At 40.1% G+C, this 24,019-nt stretch overlaps 1 protein-coding gene across 1 annotated transcript in view; it reads right to left on the reverse strand.

Annotated features, from left to right (window-relative positions):
- Positions 1–5,845: 5,845 nt before the first annotated feature.
- The window catches only part of CDH4 (cadherin 4), a gene marked incomplete at its 5' end in the record, with an annotated part of 297,707 nt that continues 279,533 nt past the window's right edge, over positions 5,846–24,019 (reverse strand). Inside the window, 5 exons of the mRNA XM_063296981.1 lie at positions 5,846–6,189; positions 12,014–12,178; positions 13,031–13,170; positions 22,012–22,245; positions 22,910–23,143. Coding sequence (XP_063153051.1) covers positions 5,983–6,189; positions 12,014–12,178; positions 13,031–13,170; positions 22,012–22,245; positions 22,910–23,143 — 980 coding nt within the window. The remainder of the gene's footprint in view (positions 6,190–12,013; positions 12,179–13,030; positions 13,171–22,011; positions 22,246–22,909; positions 23,144–24,019) is intronic.

The raw sequence follows: 24,019 nt of genomic DNA on the forward strand, positions 1-24,019 counted from the left end.
AATTTGGATCTGGGGTCTGGATCCTTGTCTAAGGTAATTTGGATCTGGTATCTGGTTTTGGGTTGGTTGTATCATATTTATTAATTTCCTCAAAGAGATCCTGAACTCTGTAGAAGAGCCAGCATCTTGCTTCTTTGTTCGCTAACACTGATTGTACAACTTCTCTTTAGTGTGATAGCAGAGATTATGGTTATGTTTGCACTATGTAGAAATAATTGTGGAAAATTGTGGAACAAAGCATTTTCATTACTATTATAATTTTATCCTCATTTTATCATGAAGTAGTCATTGTTACTCTGAAGAACACAGTCAAAACCTAGTCTTTACTGAACAACAGTGCAAGTTTTGAAAGAAGGAAAGATGGAAGGAAAGAAGGAACATACAATTTAGAAGAGATTTTTTTTTCTAATTTAGTAGGTCAGGGAAAGACTGTTTATTTAGAGAAATTGTATAGAGTATCAGTTTAAAAGATGAAGGGAAGGGAGTGGTGGTATAACAGGAAAAGACGTTTTTTATCACATGCAGGGGCCAAGGTAAAGAATATTGAGTTCTCAAGTCTTTTAGCAGGCATTGGCACCATTGATTGGATATGTAGCTTATATTTTCTCCAGAAGAAGGCATCATCAAATAACCCATTGCTGTTCAAACAATATTAGTGCTTTTCAGCACAATACATTAGGATGTTTCTCTCCATCTACTTCTATGGGAAAAGCGGGTTTAACTTCATAATGGAGTGTATTTCCTGTTCCCTGTGTTCCTGCCCTCGTCTCAAAAGTCTCTCCATTCTGGCTGCAGAAAGTTCTTATTGAAACTACAAGCTTATACTGGTTTTCTATCAACTGAGCTATTGTGTGTGGTTCCAGTTAAGCCTGGGAACTGTAGATTGGGGAGAATATCAAACATTTTTCTTAAAAATACACCATGATTACAGTGATGTCCTGGATGCAGGCATGGCACCTTATTGACTCATAAACCATCTGCAAAAACCTTTTCATCAGGATATTTTAAGTTAATGCCATTAAGCTTGATACAATTAGCAGTTTGTGAGGGATAACTCTACACTGTGTGAATATCTTACTCCCATATAGCACATTTGCATAGATGTGGATTTTAGACTTTAATATAAATAAGCAAGTTTGGAACTTTGCATTGTATATATACTGTAGGCACACAGAGGCCATTATTATCTATTATGACCATCACCAGTTCTCCTGAATTGCAGGCAAAGCCTTTTCCTATTACATGCTCATCTACTGGAGATGCTGCTGGGTATCTGTCTTGGGACCTTCAATATGCAAACCTGAGCTCAGACCTTCAGTTCTGCAAACAAGTGGTTGCAAAAACATGGGGTGGAAGAAGAAGAAACATTTCATGGAGAGGGAAGTTCCAGATTTCCCAGCTCTATTAACATATCAAAACTGTGAAATTTGCAAGATCAGCAGAAGTAACTGCATTCCTCCTTCCCTTGGATGTCCCATCTTTTTCATTGCTGGCTACAGTAGCTCTCATAATCTGTTTTATCAAATTGGAGAGATGAAGAACTAAAACAAGAGTGAGCTGCAGATGCTCTGGTTTCAGAGGTTGATATACTGGAGTCAAAAGCCATAATCCAGAGAACAGTGCAACTTGGTCTTCATGTGAACAATGGGATCCTGTTGGTTTCCTGCAATGTTGCTACTACTAGCCACATTCGGGATTGCAAAAGCAGTTTGTGATGTGGGCTGCTGTTCATGGAATCGTTTCTGGGCAGGGTGCAAAATCCTAGGTATACCTCAAGATTGTGGCCAGTCCATTTGGTAAGCTAATCACATCCTTGGTGCATTAAAACATAACAGATAGGCAGAATGTTCCCTCCAGAATACTTTTTACCACATTCCATTATTAGACACGACACATTTCAAATGCGTGTAAATTTACAGAAATTGCATTTTATAGAAAATATGATACAATGAATTATAAAATGCACAAGGAGCATTTTCAAAGTCTATAGACAAAGGAGCTTGCATTCTAATACGATCTCTTAACATCCATTTGAAATATTTATTTGCACTAATTCCTTCCCCCCTCATTTTCCAAATGAGAATCAATTTTTTTTATATTGACAAAAAAGTGTGGGGGAGAACATGGTCAGCCCCTTTCCCCCATGGATAATCAAAATAATTTCTCCAAAATTGTGCACATTCTTGGATTTGAAGGAAATAATATTTAATTAAACCTTCATTCCTTCCTCTTGAACCTGCTGCAGACCATTTTTTTCCCCATATCATACATAATCCAAGATTTGATAGCACAATTAAGTGGCTCATTCTCCATTAAATGTGGTTTTTACATTACACATCCATGCAATCTAAATAATTGTACAAACATTAGACAAAACCACGTTAAGTCCAAATCATTAAAGGGGAGGAAAAAAACACATTTTTTTGAGAGAGAGAGGAAAAACTGCAGAATTATTATTATTTTTTAAATACAGACCCTACGTACAAACTAGGTAGTATGCTACCCTTGATAATAGTGAGGTTCTATCAGAATGCAGCAAATAAGTCTGGCTTAATTGTCAACATTTAAGCACATTAATCAAAAGGTCCCCATTGATATACCTGTCTTTTCTTATCCCATAGTAGTATTTGATTACAGATAGAAATACCACTCATTAATTGTAGTTTGGCTCATAATATTCAAGATATACCCATGGGATAGTTAATGAATCTCTAGCCATTTTAAAAAAATAATCCAGGTTTTTTTTTTAATGAAGATGTTGTGGGGAAATTGCCTACAAGTTTACACAGAGAGAAAACTTGGACATTTTCTAAAGAATGGAGATAGATCACTGCTCAAGATTTCATCACTATTTGGGTTCCACATGAAACGCCATTTAGCATGATCGTATGTGGGGAAGGGGATTTATGGCAAACACATTTCTGCCTCTCATATTCTTTTGTCCAGAAAATAAAGCCCCACTTCCAAATATGGAACATTTCTTTCTGCAGAAGAAAAATGAGTGCAGGGGTCCTTTCTTGTTCAGACCTGGATCACCCAAGCTGATGGTTCTTAAAATATGAACTGGGTACTTCTAAACAAGTACAATTCTCTGCCAGAGGAAAATAATTTCTTCTTCATTGGCATCCAGTAAGCTGGTATGAGACTGTTGTGACTGACCATAAAACTCCAAATGGTTGTCCAAACAACTTTCCCAACATTTCCCTTAAGAAACCTTTAACTTAAGAAGCCAAAGCCTGCATCTACAATTAGCTACACACAAAATAGGTGAACAATCACTGAACTAGAATCCTCAAAGTCTACCTGAGGTTGCATATCTCATCTTTTACTTTGTCAAACATTTCTGAGGATCAAAGAGGCCATCTTCTGCCTTAGAGGAACTTGTCTGACGTACTCACGTTTTCTTCTATTTGTTTCTAGCTCCTTCCTTGGCCGTGGGCAGGCAAAATACAAAGAGATGCACCTTTATTTGTCTTAAGCCCAATTTGCTGATTAGTTTTTGATGCAATAGTTTCTACAAAGTGATTTCTCCTATGGCTTTTATACCAGAAATCATTTGTTCAGATCTGATTAGATCTGATGTTTGCCATAGTCTGGAAACCTTACTTCAGCTGCACTGAATCCAGAACCAACATTCATTGCATGGGAAAAGTCTATTGTATGTAATTTTAGCACACATACAAAAAAAAAAATGTTAACATTGAACTGGGATAGGGCTGACTTTCCAAGTAGGCTAATGTATTGTTTGAAATGGTCATGAGTTGATAAGTAGCTGTGGGCAATTCAAAAAGTGAAGATTCCTGCAGAATATTATGGTATTCGCAACTTGAGTCAAACATATACAAGCATCAGCATTTCTAGGGTGAATCCTAACTTGTATCACACTTTGGGAAGTATGGGCAATTTGAAACTCAGGTATCAAACAATAATTTTGTTGCTGATGTTGTTTTTTTACAATGAAGTAACATATTAAGAAATGGTCAGAAAAATCTAGCTATTTGATTAGTCTTTATATGCTATTGATTTGCCTGTGCTTTTCAATTAAATACATTTGTTTTTCTTTCCTAGTATCAGAGGGTCATAAAAAGGTTTACTCTGATAAATGCTGTCTGCTGGGTTATAGCAAGAAAAATCACATATTCACTCAGGCTAGAGGCTTAACTAGTCTGATTTATTAAAAAAAACCCCAACAACAAAAAAGGAAAAAAACCTTCAAAGAATACATATTATAACATCAGTAAGATAATGTCCCCCTTCTTGGGGGGGGGAGTCCCCCGCTTGGGATGGAGTCCCCCTTCCTGGGGGAGATGGGTGGTGATAGAAATTTGAAAATAAGTAAAAATGTTGTTTGTTAGGGTTTTTTTCTACTGATGCAATGGCATTCAAAGAATTTCAAGGACTCCAAATCTCTATCTATTGGTACCATAAGCAGTCCTTAGTGGTGGTGGTGCTGTTTTTCCCCCACTCATTTTATAATCCTTCAGAGTAAGGCAGGTCAATTTTTTGGCTGTATTCTCTGGCCTCCATCCATCCACCAATATAACAAAGGACTTAGATTTGTTTTCTGTTTGTGCTTAGCCTGGCTCATTATCTATGATATGATGATAGGAAGGTGATCTTTATGGCCGAAAGAAAACAATCTACAAAACTGATGCTCTGTGTTAACACAACTTAGGAAGGAAAACACCAACTAGGACCCACACTAGTTAATTCAGAGAGCCATGTGTGGCCAAAATAAATTGTGCTGCCTTCCTTGCATTTTAACCTCTGGTGACCAAGCTGGTTACCTGAAATCACTTCTCCAGATGCTTACAACTCTGTACATCTAAGACTCAACCAGATTCCCACATTCTATTCATTGCAACAAACATCTATTAGAAATACATAACTCCACCATGGACTCAGCAGAAGGAACAAGTTTTTTTTTTCAAAGAAGGAATGGAAAGGAAATTGAAAAGAAAGACAAATGTTACACAAAAGTGACTTTGGTCTTCTGATCATTTACTGTAGGGTTTATGTAAGATCTTCACCTTGTGTTCTGCAAAGGCTTTCCGATGCTAGAATTCTATGCAGCTACATCCCATGTGGCCAAGTCACAAGAGAAAACCCAATTCAATATTTTGCATCAGATAAACAACGAATGATATATACAACAGGTTTACTCAGTTTACCATTTTTAGGCCAAAATATATCCCTTTAGGTTTTGTTCTCTTTCTTGTACTCTAACATCTTGTTTCTTTTGTTGTTCCCCACCCACAAACAACTCTCCTGTTTTTTTTAGAATAAAGGCCCAAAAGATAAACCATACCATTGTTCCTGTGTTTTGTTTGTTAATTCCTTCCCAGCTAGAACTGGCTTAGGGGTACAGAGTGTGGTGTCCAAGACAAGGTGGAAACATAAATTTTTGTTTGTTTCTTTTGAACACTCCTGAGATTGAGGGAATGGGATACATGTACCAAAAGGCACTTTCAAATATATATATCTATATATATATTTTAAAAACAGTGCTTCTGTTCTAAGAAATTCAAGTTAAGACAGAGTGCCTTTCACTCCCTTTAGTCATAAAGTGGTTAAAACAAGCGATATCCCTGCTGACACATGAGGGTGGGGGGCGGGGTGGGGGGGAACAATAAAAAAATGCAGCAGAGACAAGTGTTCATGCTAGACAGCTCAATGTTCTTAAAAAAAGAAAAAGAAAAAGAAGAAAGAAAGGGAGAAAGAAAGAAAGAACAGCAAAAGAAACGTTCTAAGTCACCACTAAAAAGAATACAGTTGGCTGAAGGTATTAATTAAAAAAGCTGCCTCTTTGAACAGATCTTGATTCCTCTTCTGCTTTATCTCTCTCTTTTTGTTTTTGTTTTTGTTTGTTTTTGTTTTACTCCTTTCTTCTTCTTTCATCCTTCTGGGGTTGCTTTCCCTCCATCCTCTTCTTCTAATGCTATAGCTTTCCTCTTTTTGCAAATCAAGAAAAGTGAGGTCATTTTAGTCATCCTCGCCACCCCCGTACATGTCTGCCAGTTTCTTGAACCTTGGCCCCCAGTCATTAAGGTAGTCGTAATCTTGGTCTTCGGAGCTTGAGGAATTAAGCGAGCTTACGGACCCGGCTGTTGAGCCACTTCCCTCATAGTCAAAGACGAGAAGGGAGTCATACGGTGGGGCCGTTGGGTCATTATCAGCTGCTCTCAGGCCCTGGAATGTTTAAAAATATGCCTGTTATCTTGAACTGAGGCAAATCCACTGAAGAACATCCTAAGCTTGGTTTTGTTCAGCAGCACAACACAAATCTCGACTCTATGTATGCACAGAGGTTTTTAAAAACTTGAACATAGGGTTACCAATCTCCAGGTTGGAGACCACAATGTAAGCCTTTCCTGAGGGTCTAGAGAGTGCAGAAGGTCTTCTGCTGACATGGGGCTGTCTCCAGGAAGGACAGAAGTGAAGACCTTTAGTCCATTTTTCAGTTATTTCAAGCCTTTTAAAATTATTATTACAGGAGAGGGATATAAGTGTTTGGGTTCACAGAAACCCTTGTGCTCCTATTTGCATTCTTAATTAACCATCTTTTGATTAACCTGAATAATTGTACAGCCCCACATTTTTATTGTAAAATCCCTGGAGTCTCGAGAGCTGGATGATGTACATATTCATGCAGAGAAATAAAACTGGATATTTTACTTGTTTTCCTGCAGAATTTTGGGGTCAGATGTTGGAATGCTTTGGCGTCTGCTTTCAGCCCATAGGCCATATGTTGCTCACCCCCTGGTTTATCTGGTAGGACTTTCCTTAAAGACCCATGGTCATTGTAGTAGTGTTACTAAGCCTGTTGAGAGATTCTTTACTTCTCTCAACACATTATTGCTTCCCTAGTTTTGGGGACAAGAGGGAAGGTGACTACTATTATTGCATTTGCCCCACAGGTTCTTATCTCTGAGGAACACCCACTGAATATGACAGGCCTTATTTCCAGATAAACATAGTAAGGATCAAACTGCATTTTTCTGTAATTTCTATTCAATTAAAGCTGCAGACCATGTATATAAGGACTTCTGCCATGAAAACTGAAATCAGTTAACAGATACTTGGTTTGGATACCTGTTTGATGACGGGTGAGTTTATGTGATTTCAGGAACTTCTGTTGACCTTTCTCTCTCATCCATTTTTGGATTAAGTGGTACAAAAACTACTGTAATTTATAAGTTACTGTAATAAATTTGTAAATAAATCCCAGAAAATAGAAGATTAACACTTTGTTTACTGTGAGTCAGTATGTCCAGGAAGGGGTCAGTAGAAACAGTGGCATCTGTGGGGGGCATTAGAAAAGTGAAGATGGCAGTCAATAATGTGATTGAAGCTTCGCCCCTTTTTTATGTGCTTTGACTCTGTGTTTGTGACCGCCCCACCTCACAGATGTCCCTGGGGAAAAATAGGAATGGTACCTGTATACTGGCTTTGATACTGATTCTAAGCTAGGGTTGGGCAAACTTTGGTGGCCTGGAGCTGCATGTAACCCTTCCAAGGGGAGAGGGCTATAATGGTTGGGACAGGGCCACAAAATAGGTTGGATGGCTCATGCATGTGGGAAATGCCAGATGTTTTATTTCTGGGAAGGGGAAATTTGGAATTGTGAAGCCTATTTTAGGATTTATATCCAGATCTCACGTGTTTCACATTTCAGCTTGGTAGGAAGCCATGCGAAAAAGAGGAGGAAGAGTTGCATGCTTCCTTTGAGCTGCCTTGTACCATTTGGAGCCAAGATATGGGCACACCCTGTTTTCCTCCCACCATGCACTGATGCTGAGTATGAGTTTTCATACATGTGTTTGCATGAAAAGGATAGCCCTACCTGGCAAGAATTATAGGGACAGGGAGGGAGAAGATGAATCTGAGTGTCCAAGGTCTGCGAAATGGTGTGTGCCAGACAGAGCAGAGCAGAAGAACATTTAATGATGAAAAACAGAGGGGCTGGGATGGGAAATTTCCAGAGCAGGAAATAGATACAATAACAAAATTAAATTGCTCTCACTTTTATGTATCTGCCTTATGAAATGGATCACATTTTCACCTCTGAGGAAATAACGCATCGATTGGTTTGCAAACATGCTGTCTTTCTTTTCAATAGTAAAAGGATCAAGGAGACAAATTAAAGAAAAATATTAAATGCGCTTTCAAGAACTACATAGGGGATTCAGGCTTTTCCAGAGTGGCTTGAACAAAAGGAGAGAGGCATGGAAATTTCTGTACCCAGGAATGCAATGTAAGGTGCACTTGGCCTATGTTATCGTGGCTTGGTGTTCATGGTGTTATTATTACTCTTATTGTTGCTTCTATATTTAAAGTATGATGATGTACCATATGGGAACCGAGAGAGATGTGAAGGTAGATTACACTAAAACCTTTATTTGTAATGTCCACACGTTCTGCCAGCTATATGTTTATCAGAGCCCTATTTCTCCATGATTTCCTGGCAACATCTACCTTCTCTCTTTATGACTATCTCTCCATACATGTCCATACAGGTACACAATGATACTTTTGAACCTTGGGAAAGAAGCTCATGTTGTGGTCCTGTCCCTAAGGTTGACTTATTCAAATCATGGGGGTGGAGTGGGGGCAAGTGACATCATGTACTTCATGTCATCATGATGCAAATGCCTTACTTGTACAATTGAACTACAACATCATGACATACATTATATCAGTGTGGCTTCTACTAGATGCTTATGATTCAGGTCTAGTCTGTTCTTAAACTTCCATGTATGTAAATCTTACTGCCAATGAGCACTAGATACACATGATTGTTATTTAGGTTGTTTTTCTACATGGAATCTTTTAGGCATCCAGAAGAACACTTAAATGAATTAGATAGCTTTGCAGAAGAACAAAGTTTGTTGTGGTCCAGCAACATGTACATTTTTTTTCCAGTTGAGTAATGCTGTACTTAAAAATCCCCATGGTTTCACCTTGGAAGGCCATGTGGGGATGTCATATTGCTGGAATAGATAAGACAAAATTTTCAGGGAGGTTGAGAGAGGAGTTTAAGAGGTGAAATTTTAACAGTAGTTTAACACATTCATTTTGCCATTTACCCTGTAGGAAAAACCAACCTAATTTGGGGGACTTATAGGGAGTTAATAAATGAAATGGATGCCTTAAACGTCTGCAAGACTTAAGGCATGAGTTAATAATGCACTCACTAGTGACTTCTATATTGTCCACAACACTCTCTTATGGCATCCCTAAGACCCCATAACTAAATCAAAAGTGTTGTTGTTTATTCGTTTAGTCGCTTCCGACTCTTCGTGACTTCATGGACCAGCCCACGCCAGAGCTTCCTGTCGGTTGGCAACACCTCCAGCTCCCCCAGGGACGAGTCCGTCACCTCTAGAATATCATCCATCCACCTTGCCCTTGGTCGGCCCCTCTTCCTTTTGCCCTCCACTCTCCCTAGCATCAGCATCTTCTCCAGGGTGTCCTGTCTTCTCATTATGTGGCCAAAGTATTTCAGTTTTGCCTTTAAAATCAAAAGTATTATACACCTTTTAAGAAGCAATGAGTAGGACCTTTTGAGATCATCAGCTCTCATGAGATTTTAGTGTTGCCTGAAATCTCACAAAATGTTGAGCAGTAATGACAATATCTGATGAGATTTTGGAACAAAAACATGGAATCTTGTGAGGTTTGGCAAGCTTATGAGAATTTTGGCCTTTCCTTGGGGACCCTGCCATTACACAACTCACATGATTATGCCTGACATCTGAAAAGACTGCCAGCTTCTGGTTTAAGATATTCATTTCCTCTTAAGTCAATACCTTCCAACCAAAGGACTAAAAACATGGACTTTATTATGTCTGAAATGCTCTTCCTAGCAAGCACTTGAGAAGGTTCTGGTGATTATACAAGGAATACTATGGGCTCATGTGCAGTAGTTGGTACACCAATGATGCTGTCCATCATTTAATATCTCATAGTTTCCAAGCAGTTGTCTACAGCTGGCTGTAAAGAAGTAGACAACAAGAAAACAACTTCTGCTTGCATTTTCCTAGCATCTGGTATTCAGTGGCAATTTACTATAAAATTACTGTGATCAGCAGAGAAAGAGAGATTGATCTTCTTTGCCTAATGTCCTTCTAAAACATCTGATTTAGGTATTATCACTAGTCCACAGTTATCATTTCCATAAATCAAATGTGCATTGCAGGAAAAACAACTTTCTTTAGTCTGTCTTGAATAAGTGCCTGTTGCAACCAGTGATACCACAGAGAGGTTCTTAAACATTGGGTGATCAGAGTTTAGCCAGAAGATGTTATCCTGTGGGTGACCCTGGTTCATGTCCATCCTAAGTCATGGACATTCACGGGTTGTCTTTGGGCCAGCCGCTCACTCTGAATCTAATCTACCTCATTTGATTTTGGTGGGGAAAACTGTATTCTACCTTTAGCTCCTGCAGAAGGAGCAGGATATAAATCTAACAAAAGAATCCATTCTCCCCCATGCATTTATCTGAGGTGCAGCAAACAGTTAACTGAAAGCAGACCTTTTCAATGGTAGCCCTTTATGTCTGAAATGCTCTTCCTAGCAAGGTACCCCTGAATGTCCATTTTATTGTCATTTGGGCACCAGACAGATATCCTTTTATTCTCCCCCACATTTTAAGTATTGTATTCAACGTGCTGATTTTTAAGTTCTGCTGTTTAGGAGCTTTTCCTTCCTTCCTTTCAGGTTGTTGCTATTATTGTTCTACCGATTTAATGTTATGTGATTGAGTGTTTGTGTTTCTGTATATTTTAATTGTTTTAGAATTTACAGCCTGTTGTAAAGCTGCCCTGGGATCGATTGGGTTTTGAAGGCAGCCAAAACATTTAAAAAATAAATTTTAAAATGCACATTTGAACAGGGCAGGAACAGATAAAATAATCCTTTTTTTTAATAATTCACTGCAGGTTTGACATCACCCTGATGATTGAACCGTGGGAATCAGCTGTAGTGTGCACCTGTTTAAATATAATGAACACATTCCCCAAGATGGAGGATTACACGCCTTATAGCACTGCACTAATTGGGTTTATTATATGTACAAGCTGGAGAATAGCAACTACATTTTCTCACACGGTCCACTGCAGGCACTCTAGGAGTCCTGTGTCCAATGGCTACCTTCACCACTGGTTCATTGCTTCACAAAAGCAACCAGTCTCTCCCTTGGGTGGCTCCTATGTATTTATTGCTTTTATAGTTTCAATTTTCTGTTGTTAAATGTAGATTCCATTGGTTCTTTATTCTTGGTTTGCCTTGGGCAATCTGTTGGAAAGGCAGGCTATAATGGTTGTGAATACAATAGCAAACAAAGAAAGCAAGTGATGGGGCTTGGGCTGTGGAAGCTAAGTAGATGAGATCGCGTATGCTATTGATGGCTTGAATTCAAATGACTACTTCAGGGATACCCAGACCTTGAATGTGAGGAACAAGGTTTTTCAACTTTGAATTGAGTGGGGCTACTGGTAAATTATCTGGTTTACTAATATGGCTTTATAGAAGCTCCCTGGCAAGATTTTCAGTGCAGTCCAGCCCCATCTAGGCTATAGCCCTGGGATTTTCCACCAAATACTAAGCAGCTCTTAGCTTGCTCGAAATCAGGCAAGGTTGGTTAGGGGCCACCATCTGGTGTGACATCCAGCCAACTAGACACCAGATTATAATAAATATACACTTTAACTTGTCCTTGAAACAAAACAATAGATACTTATCTGCTAATATATTTGGGAGGTGTGGTTTCTCTCAAAACCACCCTGGAGCAGTACCCTTTTTGGGGCATATTCCAGGACATCTATCCATCTATCCATCCATTGATCCATCCATCCATCCACCCACCCATCCACCATCCACCCATCCACTCACCCACCTATCCATCTATCTATTCATTCATCCCTGTATTCTGTGCATGTTAATTGCATTCACTAGCTCTTGGTGACCAAGTGACACTACAGCAACAGTATACAGAAATTTGCATGAACCATACCTCATTAATAAAGTCCCCAATGTCTCCAGGGTGGGGGATGACAGGCCTTATAGGATATTGGGGCTCAGCACCAACAGGTCTCTCATCTACTCTTCTGACTCCGTTTGCCTTGTTTAAAACATGATCTATATTCTCTGGCTGCTGAAGTTGGCTTAAATCATAATCCTATAATGAATGCAGAAGCAAAGAGTGAGGCTGTGGCAGATTTTCTCTGAAGATTATCCAGTGTCTTTGTGCCATTGGGGCACCTAAATAACACGACTGACTTAAGTTTAAGGGAAATCAAAACAGAACCTTTAACTCTATGGCATTTATGTTGCTATCTAATTAAACATATATAATATGCTATTGATCTCTGGCTGGATGGCGCTGAAGAGATCTACAAGGGACACAGATGCAGACACATACTCTTCACTAATCACTTATTCAGTTCACATTTGGAGACATTTCAATGAGGGCTTGGCATATTAGTGATGCCCAATTCAATGACCATCTTATGGCCTGTGCTGCTGAGTGATCTTTTCACAATCTAATTTGTAATTGATTTGGAAGAAAGACATTGATTTAAACAAAGCAAATCCAACTTCCAACGAATTATGGATTGGCATGTGAGATGGTGCTAGATTATAAAAGAAACATAGAAACCAGGGCATGGCCAGTGACATCATAGTTTCACAAGGCCCACATTACTCCCAAAGATCTTTTCTGACCTAGAGATCTTTGTACGCTAGGATATTCTTTCTAGATCATATAGAGCTTTAACATTAGTGTTTGCCCATGGTGACTGATGGATACGGAACAGTGTTTTTCAAGCGCTCACCCTTCAGATATATTAGAACTGCAACTCCTTAAAATTCCCAATAATTTCTCAGCAATTTAATAGAAATCTGGGAGTTGTGCTGTACCCAGTTCAAGTCTCATAACTGCAATTTAGGCAAGCAATCTCAGATCTTTTGCATTATTTTGGTTCCAACCTGAACCATAACTGATTTCTCACAAAGAGGGAGTAATCCTTACCTGATCTTCTTCTCCACCACCTTCTTCATCATATTTCAGAATGTTGTCCCGGACATCATCCTCAGGATCAATGAGTAGCTGTTTAGTGTGACGTTCCTTCTCCCTCCGTTTCATCCATACCACAAAAAGCAGAACCATGGCTAGAAAAAAAACAATAGAAAGATAACAACAGCAGCAGAATGCAACAATCTTCTATTCCTTAAGGACAATCTACTCCAGCCAAGAAAAGTGCAGTCAATATTGCTCCACCTTTCCTCCATGAGTGGGGGATTATACTTTGTATTGGCCCCAGATCTGTAAAATGGACAACGCTTTGGAGAAATAAATGCTACCTGTTGTGTTGATACTGTTTATTTTTTATTAAACTGAAGTGAGGGCTTGAGAACATTGGAAATCGCTCCAGCCTGTGAGTCTTCCGTATTGCCAAGGTTCAGCTAAGTGAGATGAGAATGAGTTATATGATAAAATGCAATCTGAAACTGTAATGAGCACTTCTTTGTTATCAGAGGAGCATCCATGCCCATTTATAAGGGAAAAACCTAGATCAGGGTTTCTCAACCTTGGTAACTTTAAGATGTGTGGACTTCAACTCCCAGAATTCCCCAACCAGCCATGCTGGCTGGGGAATTCTGGGAGTTGAAGTGCACATGTTTTAAAGTTGCCAAGGTTGAGAAACTCTGACCTAGATGTTACATGGTTCCATATGCTTTGAGCAAGCCTAGCAAGAATCTAATTCCTTTTAGGCAGAAGGCATACTGGCATAGTAGCATGTAGCATTGGTTTTTTGGAAGATACTGAGATTGCCAAAGGCACATATGATTGCTTAAATTCTAGACAACTACCCTAAAAAGGTAAAGATCTTCTCAAGCGGAAATCAACTACTGTAACTCAGTGTACAGGTCATGTAAATTTCTTAGCAACAATAGAGAAGTGTTAGATGGTAGGTTTTCACTGCTGCTCTTTGTCGGTGAAATGACCTTCACTGACAAATTCTACAATTCGATGAATTCCAAATGTAGGGCAATGAATATGTGTTGATGAAACGTCAACACATATTCATAGCCTCACGGGCATTATCCAGAAGTCAGCACATCAGTCTGGAAGTGGTCCTGCCATTGTCTTCTTCAGATATATATATATATTTTAATGTCCTAATCTGGCCTCTACGTTTGGGATATCCTGGTTATTTCTTATCCAAAAACTAACCAGGTCTCTCCCTGTAGGGTTTTGTAAAATTTTATTTTGAGGTTTGCCAAAGTCAGCTGGGAATAAACACTACACTACTAAATATACTAAATGTTTGCTCCTGCATCAATGGAATGGAATACCTCCATAGATCAGTAATTCATTGTTTTGCCTACATCACTTTGACCTTAACCAAAAATAATTGATACCAGAGTCCATCTCATTAGGCCAGTGTTTTTCAACCTTGGCAACTCTAAGAGGTGTAGACTTCAAGTCCCATGGGCTGGCTGGGGAATTCTGGGAGTTGAAGTCCACACATCTTAAAGTTGCCAAGGTTGAAAAACACTGCATTAGACTCCTGATATTTTCCATAAGCCCCAAATGATGCAGCCAAAGGTTAAGGGATTTGGGAAATTGTAGCTAACAATCAAGGGCAAGGACTTGGTGAAAAGGAGATCAATGCTTGAAAAAAACAGTGATTTCGTATTTTGGTGAGACTCTAATAAAAGAAGTCCCTTGTAACTCCGACATGACTTGGCATTTGGAAGAGCAGTCTGTAATTTTGTTGTCTGACAGGTAAGGTAAGGAAGACTTTGCATTACATACTTTAAATGGCTCATATTTGGGTTTGTTTTTTTTGCTTTTTTAAAAAATGTGTTTTTAAATTGTTTTTATGGATTTCCTTGATTTTGACTCCTGGCAACTATATGGACACACCCATGCAGTTTCCTTGGCATGGTGGTTTTCCCTTGCCTTCTTCTTCCTAGGGTTCAGAAAGAGAAACTGGCCCAAGGCCACCCAGCTGGCTTTGTGTCTAGGGCACGACTAGAATTCACTGTCTCCTGGTTTCTAGCCTGGTGCCTTTCACCATTACACTAAACTGCCCCTCATTTTGTGCCGTACGTTGCTGCATAGTATAGAACAGGTGGTGTTTCAAGAACTTTTTTTTTAATATGTTCAATCGTGTCTGATTCTTGGAGACTGCCTGGAGAAGTCCCTGCAGTTTTCTTGGCAAGGTTTTTTAGAAGTGGTTTGCCATTGCCTACTTCCTAGGGCAGAGAGAAAGTGACTGGCCCAAGGTCACCCAGCTGGCTTTGTGCCTAAGGCAGGACTAGAACTCACGGTCTCCTGGTTTCTGACCTGGTGCCTTCATCACTACACCAAATTACAATTACTCTCTCTGGAGTAATTACCCCCTGGCTAATTGTGATGCATTACTGCAATTTTACCAAGCCATTCTTCTTTGTGTTGGTAAATTGCATGTTATGAAATGGACCTGTGGGTCTCCCTCACTAAACTGGAATCCGCACCCAGGACAGTGTGTTGACTCTTGGATCACACCGTCTCTCCTTGCACACTGACTCTCCAGCTCTGCATTTCATCACAAGCAAAACAGCAGCAATTGGGGGTGGGGGAGAAGAGTTGTTCTCAGTCCCAAAGGCATACAATGAGGGGCATCAACATGTTACAACCAGCTGAGGGGCCAGATATTCCTATAGTCTCCCCCCCCCCGTCCTGCTCACTCATTAGAAGAAATCCTTTCAAATCTGCGAGATGTTGCAGCTGTGCTAATTTCATTTTAATGAAGTGTGATTCTCTCTGAAGGGATGCAACAGAGACTGGATAAAACATTAGCTCATCTAATCCAATTTGGACTTATTCACCTCCTTTTTACAGCTTTCTGTATTTCCCAAATCACATTAACAAATGTTCCGAGATACTCTTTCAGCTGCTTTACTTAGAAAGAAGATCCGAGCAGCCTTGGACTTTTTACTGAAAGTGCCAGGGAAGAAAGAAGGGCAAACACTGGAATGCCAGATCTAGTTTGGCAGGATAGATAATGTTTGCATTGCTTTGCTTTGTTTGAAGATTAGGTTTAGGAAATTAAATAGAGAACATTTCCAGTGCAAGTTGCCTTTGCTTTTCTACATCTCAAATCCAATGTACATGGCTACTTTGCAAAAGCAGTGAAGAGCACAGCTAAAGAGCTAGTCTAGGACTGGAAAACTACTATTCATGCCTGACTCTCCCATGGCCATGAAGCTTGGCGAGTTCCTATTCTTCAGCCTATCACCACTCAGGATCATGGTGAGAATGAAATGAAGAATGGAAGGAACCTCTGTATTAAACCTTGAGCTGCTTGGTGAATGGATGGATGCAAATGGAGAACATTTTAAAGCAAATCTGCTATAAACTGTTCCAAGAATTAAGTGTTGGAAGTGTGACTCCGGTGGCATCTCACAACCCATTGGCCACTTAGGCATTCAGATAGAAAGAGAGGAGTATAGAAGTTATCTTCTCAGCCAAAGAAAAGATACAAGTTCTTATTCAGTGCCTAGGGTTGACTGAAGCCAACGAAGCCAGCGTGACAATGGAAATTGACTTCCTAAAGCACATGGCCAAAAAATCAGCCCCAGACTGAGATTCACAAATATAGGACTGAACAAAGGCATCCACAGGGGGCAATAAAATGAAGAAAGGGATGGAGATTCTAACTGCAGTTCCAGAGGCATTGCAGGATCCAACACTTTAGTTCAAATGATGACATCAGCATGGCACCATTACGCCACACTTACCAAAGTTGGAGCTTGCAGCATAATTGATTGATTATGTGCCATCAAGCTGTTTTTGACCCCTAGTAACCACTTAGATTTTCTCCATGACAATGCAGCATAATGGTGCAATGCTATTTCATCCTTTGGACTGATGTATTGAATCTTGCAGATGCTTCCGAGACTGCAGTTGAACAGCCCCTGAATGACATGGCTAAGCACAGCTGCAGCTGTCAGAATCCTGTGTAGGAAGGGGAATGCACCAACCAAAGGGAGTGATTTGAATCGTTGGGCAGGTACCTAAAGCAGACTGCACACATAGATCTTAGACTGCCAGCCAACCCCAACCTGAAACTGTTAAGCTATATGATGCAGAATAGGCAGAAGACAGGACACTTCATATGATCACAGGTGGATAGCTGTTCCTGTATGGTACTAACATTTGGGCAAGCAAAAAGTAGTCAGCTGGTGCCTCATCATTCACTGAAGCAGAATTTGTACCTGCAGCACAAACATACCAAAGTCCTGTTAATGGACTTGGGAGTAGTTGAACCAAAGCCAACAGTCATGGTTGAGGACAATTAGGGATGTATCCAACCCACCCACATGGACCCCAAGTATCATTACTTGAAGAGTGACTTATTGAACTGAGAACCTGACCATCAGAAGAGATTCTGGGTGAGGGTCTCACCAAGCCTTTGCCCAAAGATCAACAGAGAACCCCTTGAGAAAAGAGGGATGCTTTAGCTGCTGAGAAAAGGTATTGGAAGCGTCACTTCATTGGCACTGATTCTCCAGAAGCTCTCAATCTAATGATCAAAAGGGATAGTATGATATAGACAGAGTTATGGACTGTGGTTGTGTGTGTGTGTGTGTGCGCACACACCCAAGCCACCATATGAAATCATGAAAGCCACCTTATGAAATAGTTGGGCAAGACTGCTGAGTGCTGAGCTAGAGCTTGAAAAACAGGATGTTTCTCTAATAATAAGTGGATGGTCTCCCCTCCTCCATCTATCGCAGCATATTAGGTGTAAGTATCATATGGGAAATGCAGGTTTCCAAAGCTGAAATTGCAGGAAAGGACAGCTCAGTGCTTACTTCTAATTAGTGATGTGCACTGCAACCCCTGCAACCCCTTGAAACCCACCTTGCTAAGACTTCAGACAGGAATTTCAGTAGGACCTCTACACTGCACAGAAAGTGAAACCTTTCCATAATTGCTTTTGTGTCAGAGATGGTCTTTCTTTTTCCTGTTACCAAGTGCAGGAATGGAAAGAGAGAGAATCTCTTGTGCAACCCCCAACAGGCTCATACCAAAAGAATCTGTGCAGATGAAGAAACATGCCAGGACAAATTCCACCCCATCACTTTTCCTTTCATCTGTCCAAGTGCTACTGCAATTCCAACCCCACAAAAACCCATTGATGGGAAGTCACAAAGCTCAAAAAACAGAGGGATTACTGCTTCTATATGTCAGTTGCCTATCATCTCTAGTCTAGCAAAATAAATTTGTAGATTGATTTGCATTTCCTTAAGGCCTGCCGCCGCTGCCACCTCCTCCTCCTCCTCCAGAAATAAAAAAAGAAGACACACACAAATGAAGACACAAACATAGCTCTTAACTACTTGTCCCAACTGGTGAAGTCTCTCTCTTTCCTTGCTGCTCACCAGAAGCAAGTTCTCTCTCTTTTGAGACAGGGATGTTTTTCTGGTTACCCTTTGTAGAAAAATGGTCCTATTAACACCGTTACAGCTATCTTGAAAAAGAGGCTTTCAGAGTGTCAAAAGCAGATGTAGTTCAATCCTTTTTATCTGGTCTTAAGAAGAGAGCGCTCCATTGTTGCTTTAAGGCCTGTTTCTCTTCCAAAGGCACTTTTTGTGAAATTGATTGTCTTCTCCCATCGTAATTATTATATTTTTCTTTAGTGTACGGTTTTAAGAAAAGGCTCTTAGCTTTTTCAAACGAGATTTCAGGCCATGGGTGCAGGGGACACGATTGTTGGAAGTAACACCCTGCAGATAGATGAAAGCAATGGCTATCACCCGATGGCTGCTCTATGAATGCTCTGTAGGCATTCAAATCGGGGCTGGGCAAACACGAGATTTGCAGATCTGTTTCAAAGATGATTTGAGAAAATCTCTGAACTGGCCAGACTTTTTGAATCTAATTGGAAGAGCTGATTTGAACAGTCAGGATAAATATCTGTGTATCAGAGGCATCCCTGGGGGACAGGGTGGGGATGAGTTGTGAAAAAGAGAGCAGTCACAATGTCATGGCATGTGGCATGCATAAGAAGGGTTGGGGCTTTGCTTGTGAGGTTGTGCCTGGCCTCTTGACTTTTTGGACCCCTCTTGTTAGAGGCCCCCACTACAAATTGATTCAAGTGATTTGGGATGTTTCAGCAAAGGGACAGAACTGGCTTTTCCAAAACCATTTCAAATATCTGAAGTTGACTGTTGTACTTTGATTCAAAAGTTCAAACTGGGCCCATTTTTTGCAAACTGTTTTGAATTCTTGGAATCATGAAATCAACGAGCTAGAAGGGATCTTAGAAGTTGTCTGGTCCAATCCCCTGCCCAGTGTAGGATCCATTGTAGCATCTCTGACAGATCACCATCCAGCCTGTTTGAAGACCTCTACAGTAGAATCAGATAGGATCAATTTTCTGAACTGATCTGAATGGGATTTTATATAACTCTCGTGGGCTTAGGGCATGAAAGAACTGGGTACAGGAGGGGCAACCTGTATCTTCACATCACATTTAGCTCTTAGTGGGATTTCATGTATGAGTTGGCATAATTTTAAGAGTCTTCTTCAAGCAATGAGTTTAGGTTGCTGTAAGACCTACTGTAACTGTTCTACCTTGTCAAGCTTGTGCTTGGAGGAGAGCCAGAGAGAGCCAGGAGAGGGTTTCAGAAAAGGAACAAGAGAGAGAAAAGGGGATGTTAGAAACAGTCTTGGGACTCTGGCTTACTCACTCCTTGCTATAGTCCCATCCATGACTGAAGGATACAGCCCTTGATGAAAAGAAAGTTAAACCTAATCCTGCAGGTATTAAAAACAAGAAAAATCAACCATTTATTGTTTGAATAATTAAATGCTGGTTTAAAAAGGCATGCTCCAAGGGCTGTTTGAAAAAATTATTCCAGGGTTCCTAATCTTATAGAATACCAAATCTCGTGAGATTTTGGTGCCCCTGCATGAAATCAAGGACATCAAGTGGTATAGCGGTTAAAGTATTGGAATAGCACTGGAGAGACCTCTCATCCACAGAAGCTCACTGGAGTGACTTTAGGCCAGTCACTCTCTCTCAGCCCAGCCTACCCTACAGGGTTGTTGGCTCCTGAATGAAAGGCAGGATATGCATGGGACAAATCAATCAGTCAATAAAAACAAGGCAATTTGTTGTAGACCTAGATAATGGCTACATTATGCGATAGTGTATGACAGCCTGTTTGGTGTAGTGATCAAGGACATTGGACTAGGAACCAGGAGACTGTGAGTTCTAGTCCCACCTTAGGCACAAAGCCAGCTGGGTGACCTTGGGCCAGTCACTCTCTTTCAGCCCTAGGAAGGAGGCTAGGGCAAACCACTTCTGAAATCTTGCCAAGAAAACTGCAGGGACTAGTCCAGGCAGTCACCAGGAGCCAAGACTATCTCAAAGACATGCACTCACTCACGCACACACACACAAAAGTTAATTATATGCCCCACTCACCCATTCTTCTCCCCACCTCCCAGTAAAAATAACTGATAGAACAAGTCCCCAAATTAAATATGTACATGGAAGAAAGATTCCTATTCACCATTCCATGTTCACTGATATAAAACTAGGGTAATTGCGGAACATTAAAAAAAACCAATTAGAACAATGAATATTTTAAAATATACATTTGTAATAAAATCCATAATTTAGAACAGGATAATGGATTTGAAGATGGGAAGAGGGTTCTCCTAAATCGAATGCCTTTCATCTACATTTAATTTCAGTCAACAGAATATGCTCAAGTGTTTAAATCATATTTTAGACCTTGATTTATGCAAAGGGAGAAAAAAAGTAAAACTGTGTCTTATGCTTTATTGCCTTCTGTTTCTTCCAATGTGGATTTTTACTACACAAAATACTAACAATTGGCATTAGGAAGCTTTATTATGATCAACCAATTTAGAACACCAATGTATATTTATTACTCATTACCATCATGCCACAATTAAATTAGCATGTGTATATTAAAGATTACCCAGGAAATGTGACAGCTTATTTTCCAAGTGTAAATATAGAGGGAACTCTGTATGTATTGAGTTTTTTTGATGCTTGACTATTTGATCATTCTGGGATAGAGCTACCTAATCTGATCAATATGACTCCAAAACTGGCATTAACATGTTGAGATTCAATTAGGTTTCCCATTTTATGATGGGATATATACCTGTAATGTGAAGTTAGTTCAGTATTTCCTCATCCCTGTTCTACTTAATGGTGGTTACCCATAGGAGTAGGGATATGAGTATGATTCCCAAAGATCATGGTGAAAGAGCATGCCAATACAGTACTGGGAAAGAGGAAGAAAATGACAAAAAGTGGTACTTTGGGGGGCATCATCTGTGTGGCCTATTAACATATAATTTGATCCTTAAAAGGATTTAGGATGGTATCATTCATTTAAGTATGAAATGCATATCCCATCTTTTTTTCCAGGTACATGGGAATCTCACTGGCATTTTATCCTCACAATCCCAAAGTCAAGCAGGTTCCCTGGATGATAGTGGACTTGAACTGGGTCTCCCTAGACTTGGTCCAATATTTTATTTCATAGGATTTTAGACTTACCATGGATATCTTACTTCCAGTTTTTGAGAATACTAGGTAACTGCTGAGCTTTATAGCATCATCTTGACACAATCAAGGAGTTTGTGGCATATGCAAGCTGCTGTTCTAGTCTCCTTGTGTGTGTGTTTGTGTGTGTGTGTAATTTGGTCCACAATTTTTTTTCTTCTATCAGTGCCATAAAAGGTGGGTGGTGATTTTCAAGAATTCTGGTTTAAAATCCAGCTTGTCACTACTGGAGAAAGTAGTGTCTATGATGGTAGGGAGCAACTGTGCCTTTATGACCATGAAAGTATTATTCCCTTTTACCATGTTTTTATTATATTGGTGGGCTTTGACAGTTGTATGTGTGCATAAAGAGAACAACCCTGGCTTCAGACCATATGCATATATTGCCTGGTGCAACACTTACTTAGTAAAATGATGATACATATCAAGATGGCAATAATGGCTCCAGTTCCCAGCCCAGCTGCAGCAACAGCTCCTATAGTGGTACAGTCTCCATTCTCATCACATGGACACACCTTGACCTTAATGATGGACATGTTAAACAGAGGAGGGTTTCCGGAATCTGTTACAATGATTGGAACATCATATACACCAGCTTCCAAATACATTATTCGTAAACCAAGTTGAGCATAATCACCTGTGGGGAGCGAAATGGAGGAAGGCGTGAAGAACAGGTCCATGTGGAAAACCTACTTTTTCTGAATATCTACTGATCTGGAAAATCCACTCCTTACTAGTTCCGCCCCCAAACATGCCCATGTGTCACCTAGGCTGATCTCTGGGCAGAACCTGATAAGCCATAAAGAGGTTAATTATTATGATTTCAACAGCTCCTTTCCCCATGACATTCCCACCCAAGTGGTCACCTTCCTATTTTCCCAGCATTGAAGCTGCTTCCATGGTAAATTAGAAAAGGAGGTGACTTTTATGCAATTATGGTTAGAGGTTGATCATTGATCCTGATTGTGGCTTATGACAATAAAAATGGAACATAAGGAAGACTGATAATAGCTTTTCCTCCTGGGCGATTACAGATGATTTATCCCCAACTCAGTCCTGATAACCATGCGTAATTACAAGCTGCATTAAGGTGGGGAAGCCAAGAACCAATGAAAGCTGTGAATGATTCTGCTTAAGGCCCAATCCATGCAATTTCTCATTAACTCTCTTGCTTATAAATGTCCTCCAGGATGTGGGTTTCTTTTAAAAAATTAATACCGAGGACAGAACAAAAACTTTTAAAGTCTGAAGGCACATATGCCAAGTTACAAACAGTGCCAGGTGTTGCCTGCTTGGTTTACCATTTAGCCGTGTAATGGTCCAGTTCTTCCTAATGGCAGATGGCACGCTTGGCAGTTCAAAGACGAAGGGGCCGACATTTGGATCAATGTCAGCATCTGCGGCTGTGATGTTGATGACATTCAGATTTGGCTTCTCACATATCTGGGCCTCCTTTGGCTGAAGATCAGGAGCGTTATCGTTGATGTCAATTAGGTAGATCTGGAGTGTGCCTGTGCCACTGGCTGGAGGGATACCTAGACAGGGAGAGGACCATTTGAATGAGCAATGGTTGGCACACAGGAAGTTGCAGGCAGAGAGTTTGCTCATTCCATTCCATCTCCAAAAGCCACTGAACTGCAGAAAGGACAGAAAAGGTCAATCACGACAATCAAGGGGTTGATATACCACCTCTATGAGGAAATGGTAAAGCAATGTAGAACTTCATTTTCTCCTTCTTTCTTCTACTTTCCAACCCAACCAAGAATTGAAAAGGTTCTTGATCTGTCCATCAGTAGGATAACTCTCCCAAAACTGAACGGGCCAGGACCAGAGTGGATTGTATGCAGCTTACCCTGTGCTTCCCAGTGCACCCATGGACACAGACACATATATAAGTGACACTAGGGAAGAAACACACTCATACACACCATACACAAACATATACCCACAGTACAAATTAACAAAGGAAATACAGACACTGCCTATACCCACTGCTGGTAAAAGGTTGGAAAGAATTTCAGAAGCCTCAGATGTGCATGTTTTCCCTCCCTTGTTCCATCTACATCAAACAGAACCAGTAAAATTATGACTAATGGGGTGAAAACAAATGGAGCTGTTCTTCTTGGCATCATCCACAGTACATACAGTCACATATGGAATTTGCTCTTCTAAGGTGACATGAAGAAGTTACATAGATGCATTTATAGACAGATTTATGAAGAAGTGGCCCTATCAGTGTTTATAAGCCAGGGGAAAGCCACAGGTCATGCATGCTTGCTTTGCATGGAGAAGACCTCCAGTTTCATTATTCTTGTAAAGGATCAAGAAGGAGATGATGAGATAGATTGTTATTCACAGTAGATATTAATGGGCGATGGGTTCAACAAACATTCTGATATCCTATTTATTAT

This window comes from Candoia aspera, chromosome 3 (genome assembly GCF_035149785.1).
Source record: "Candoia aspera isolate rCanAsp1 chromosome 3, rCanAsp1.hap2, whole genome shotgun sequence".
Classification (NCBI taxonomy): domain Eukaryota; kingdom Metazoa; phylum Chordata; class Lepidosauria; order Squamata; family Boidae; genus Candoia; species Candoia aspera.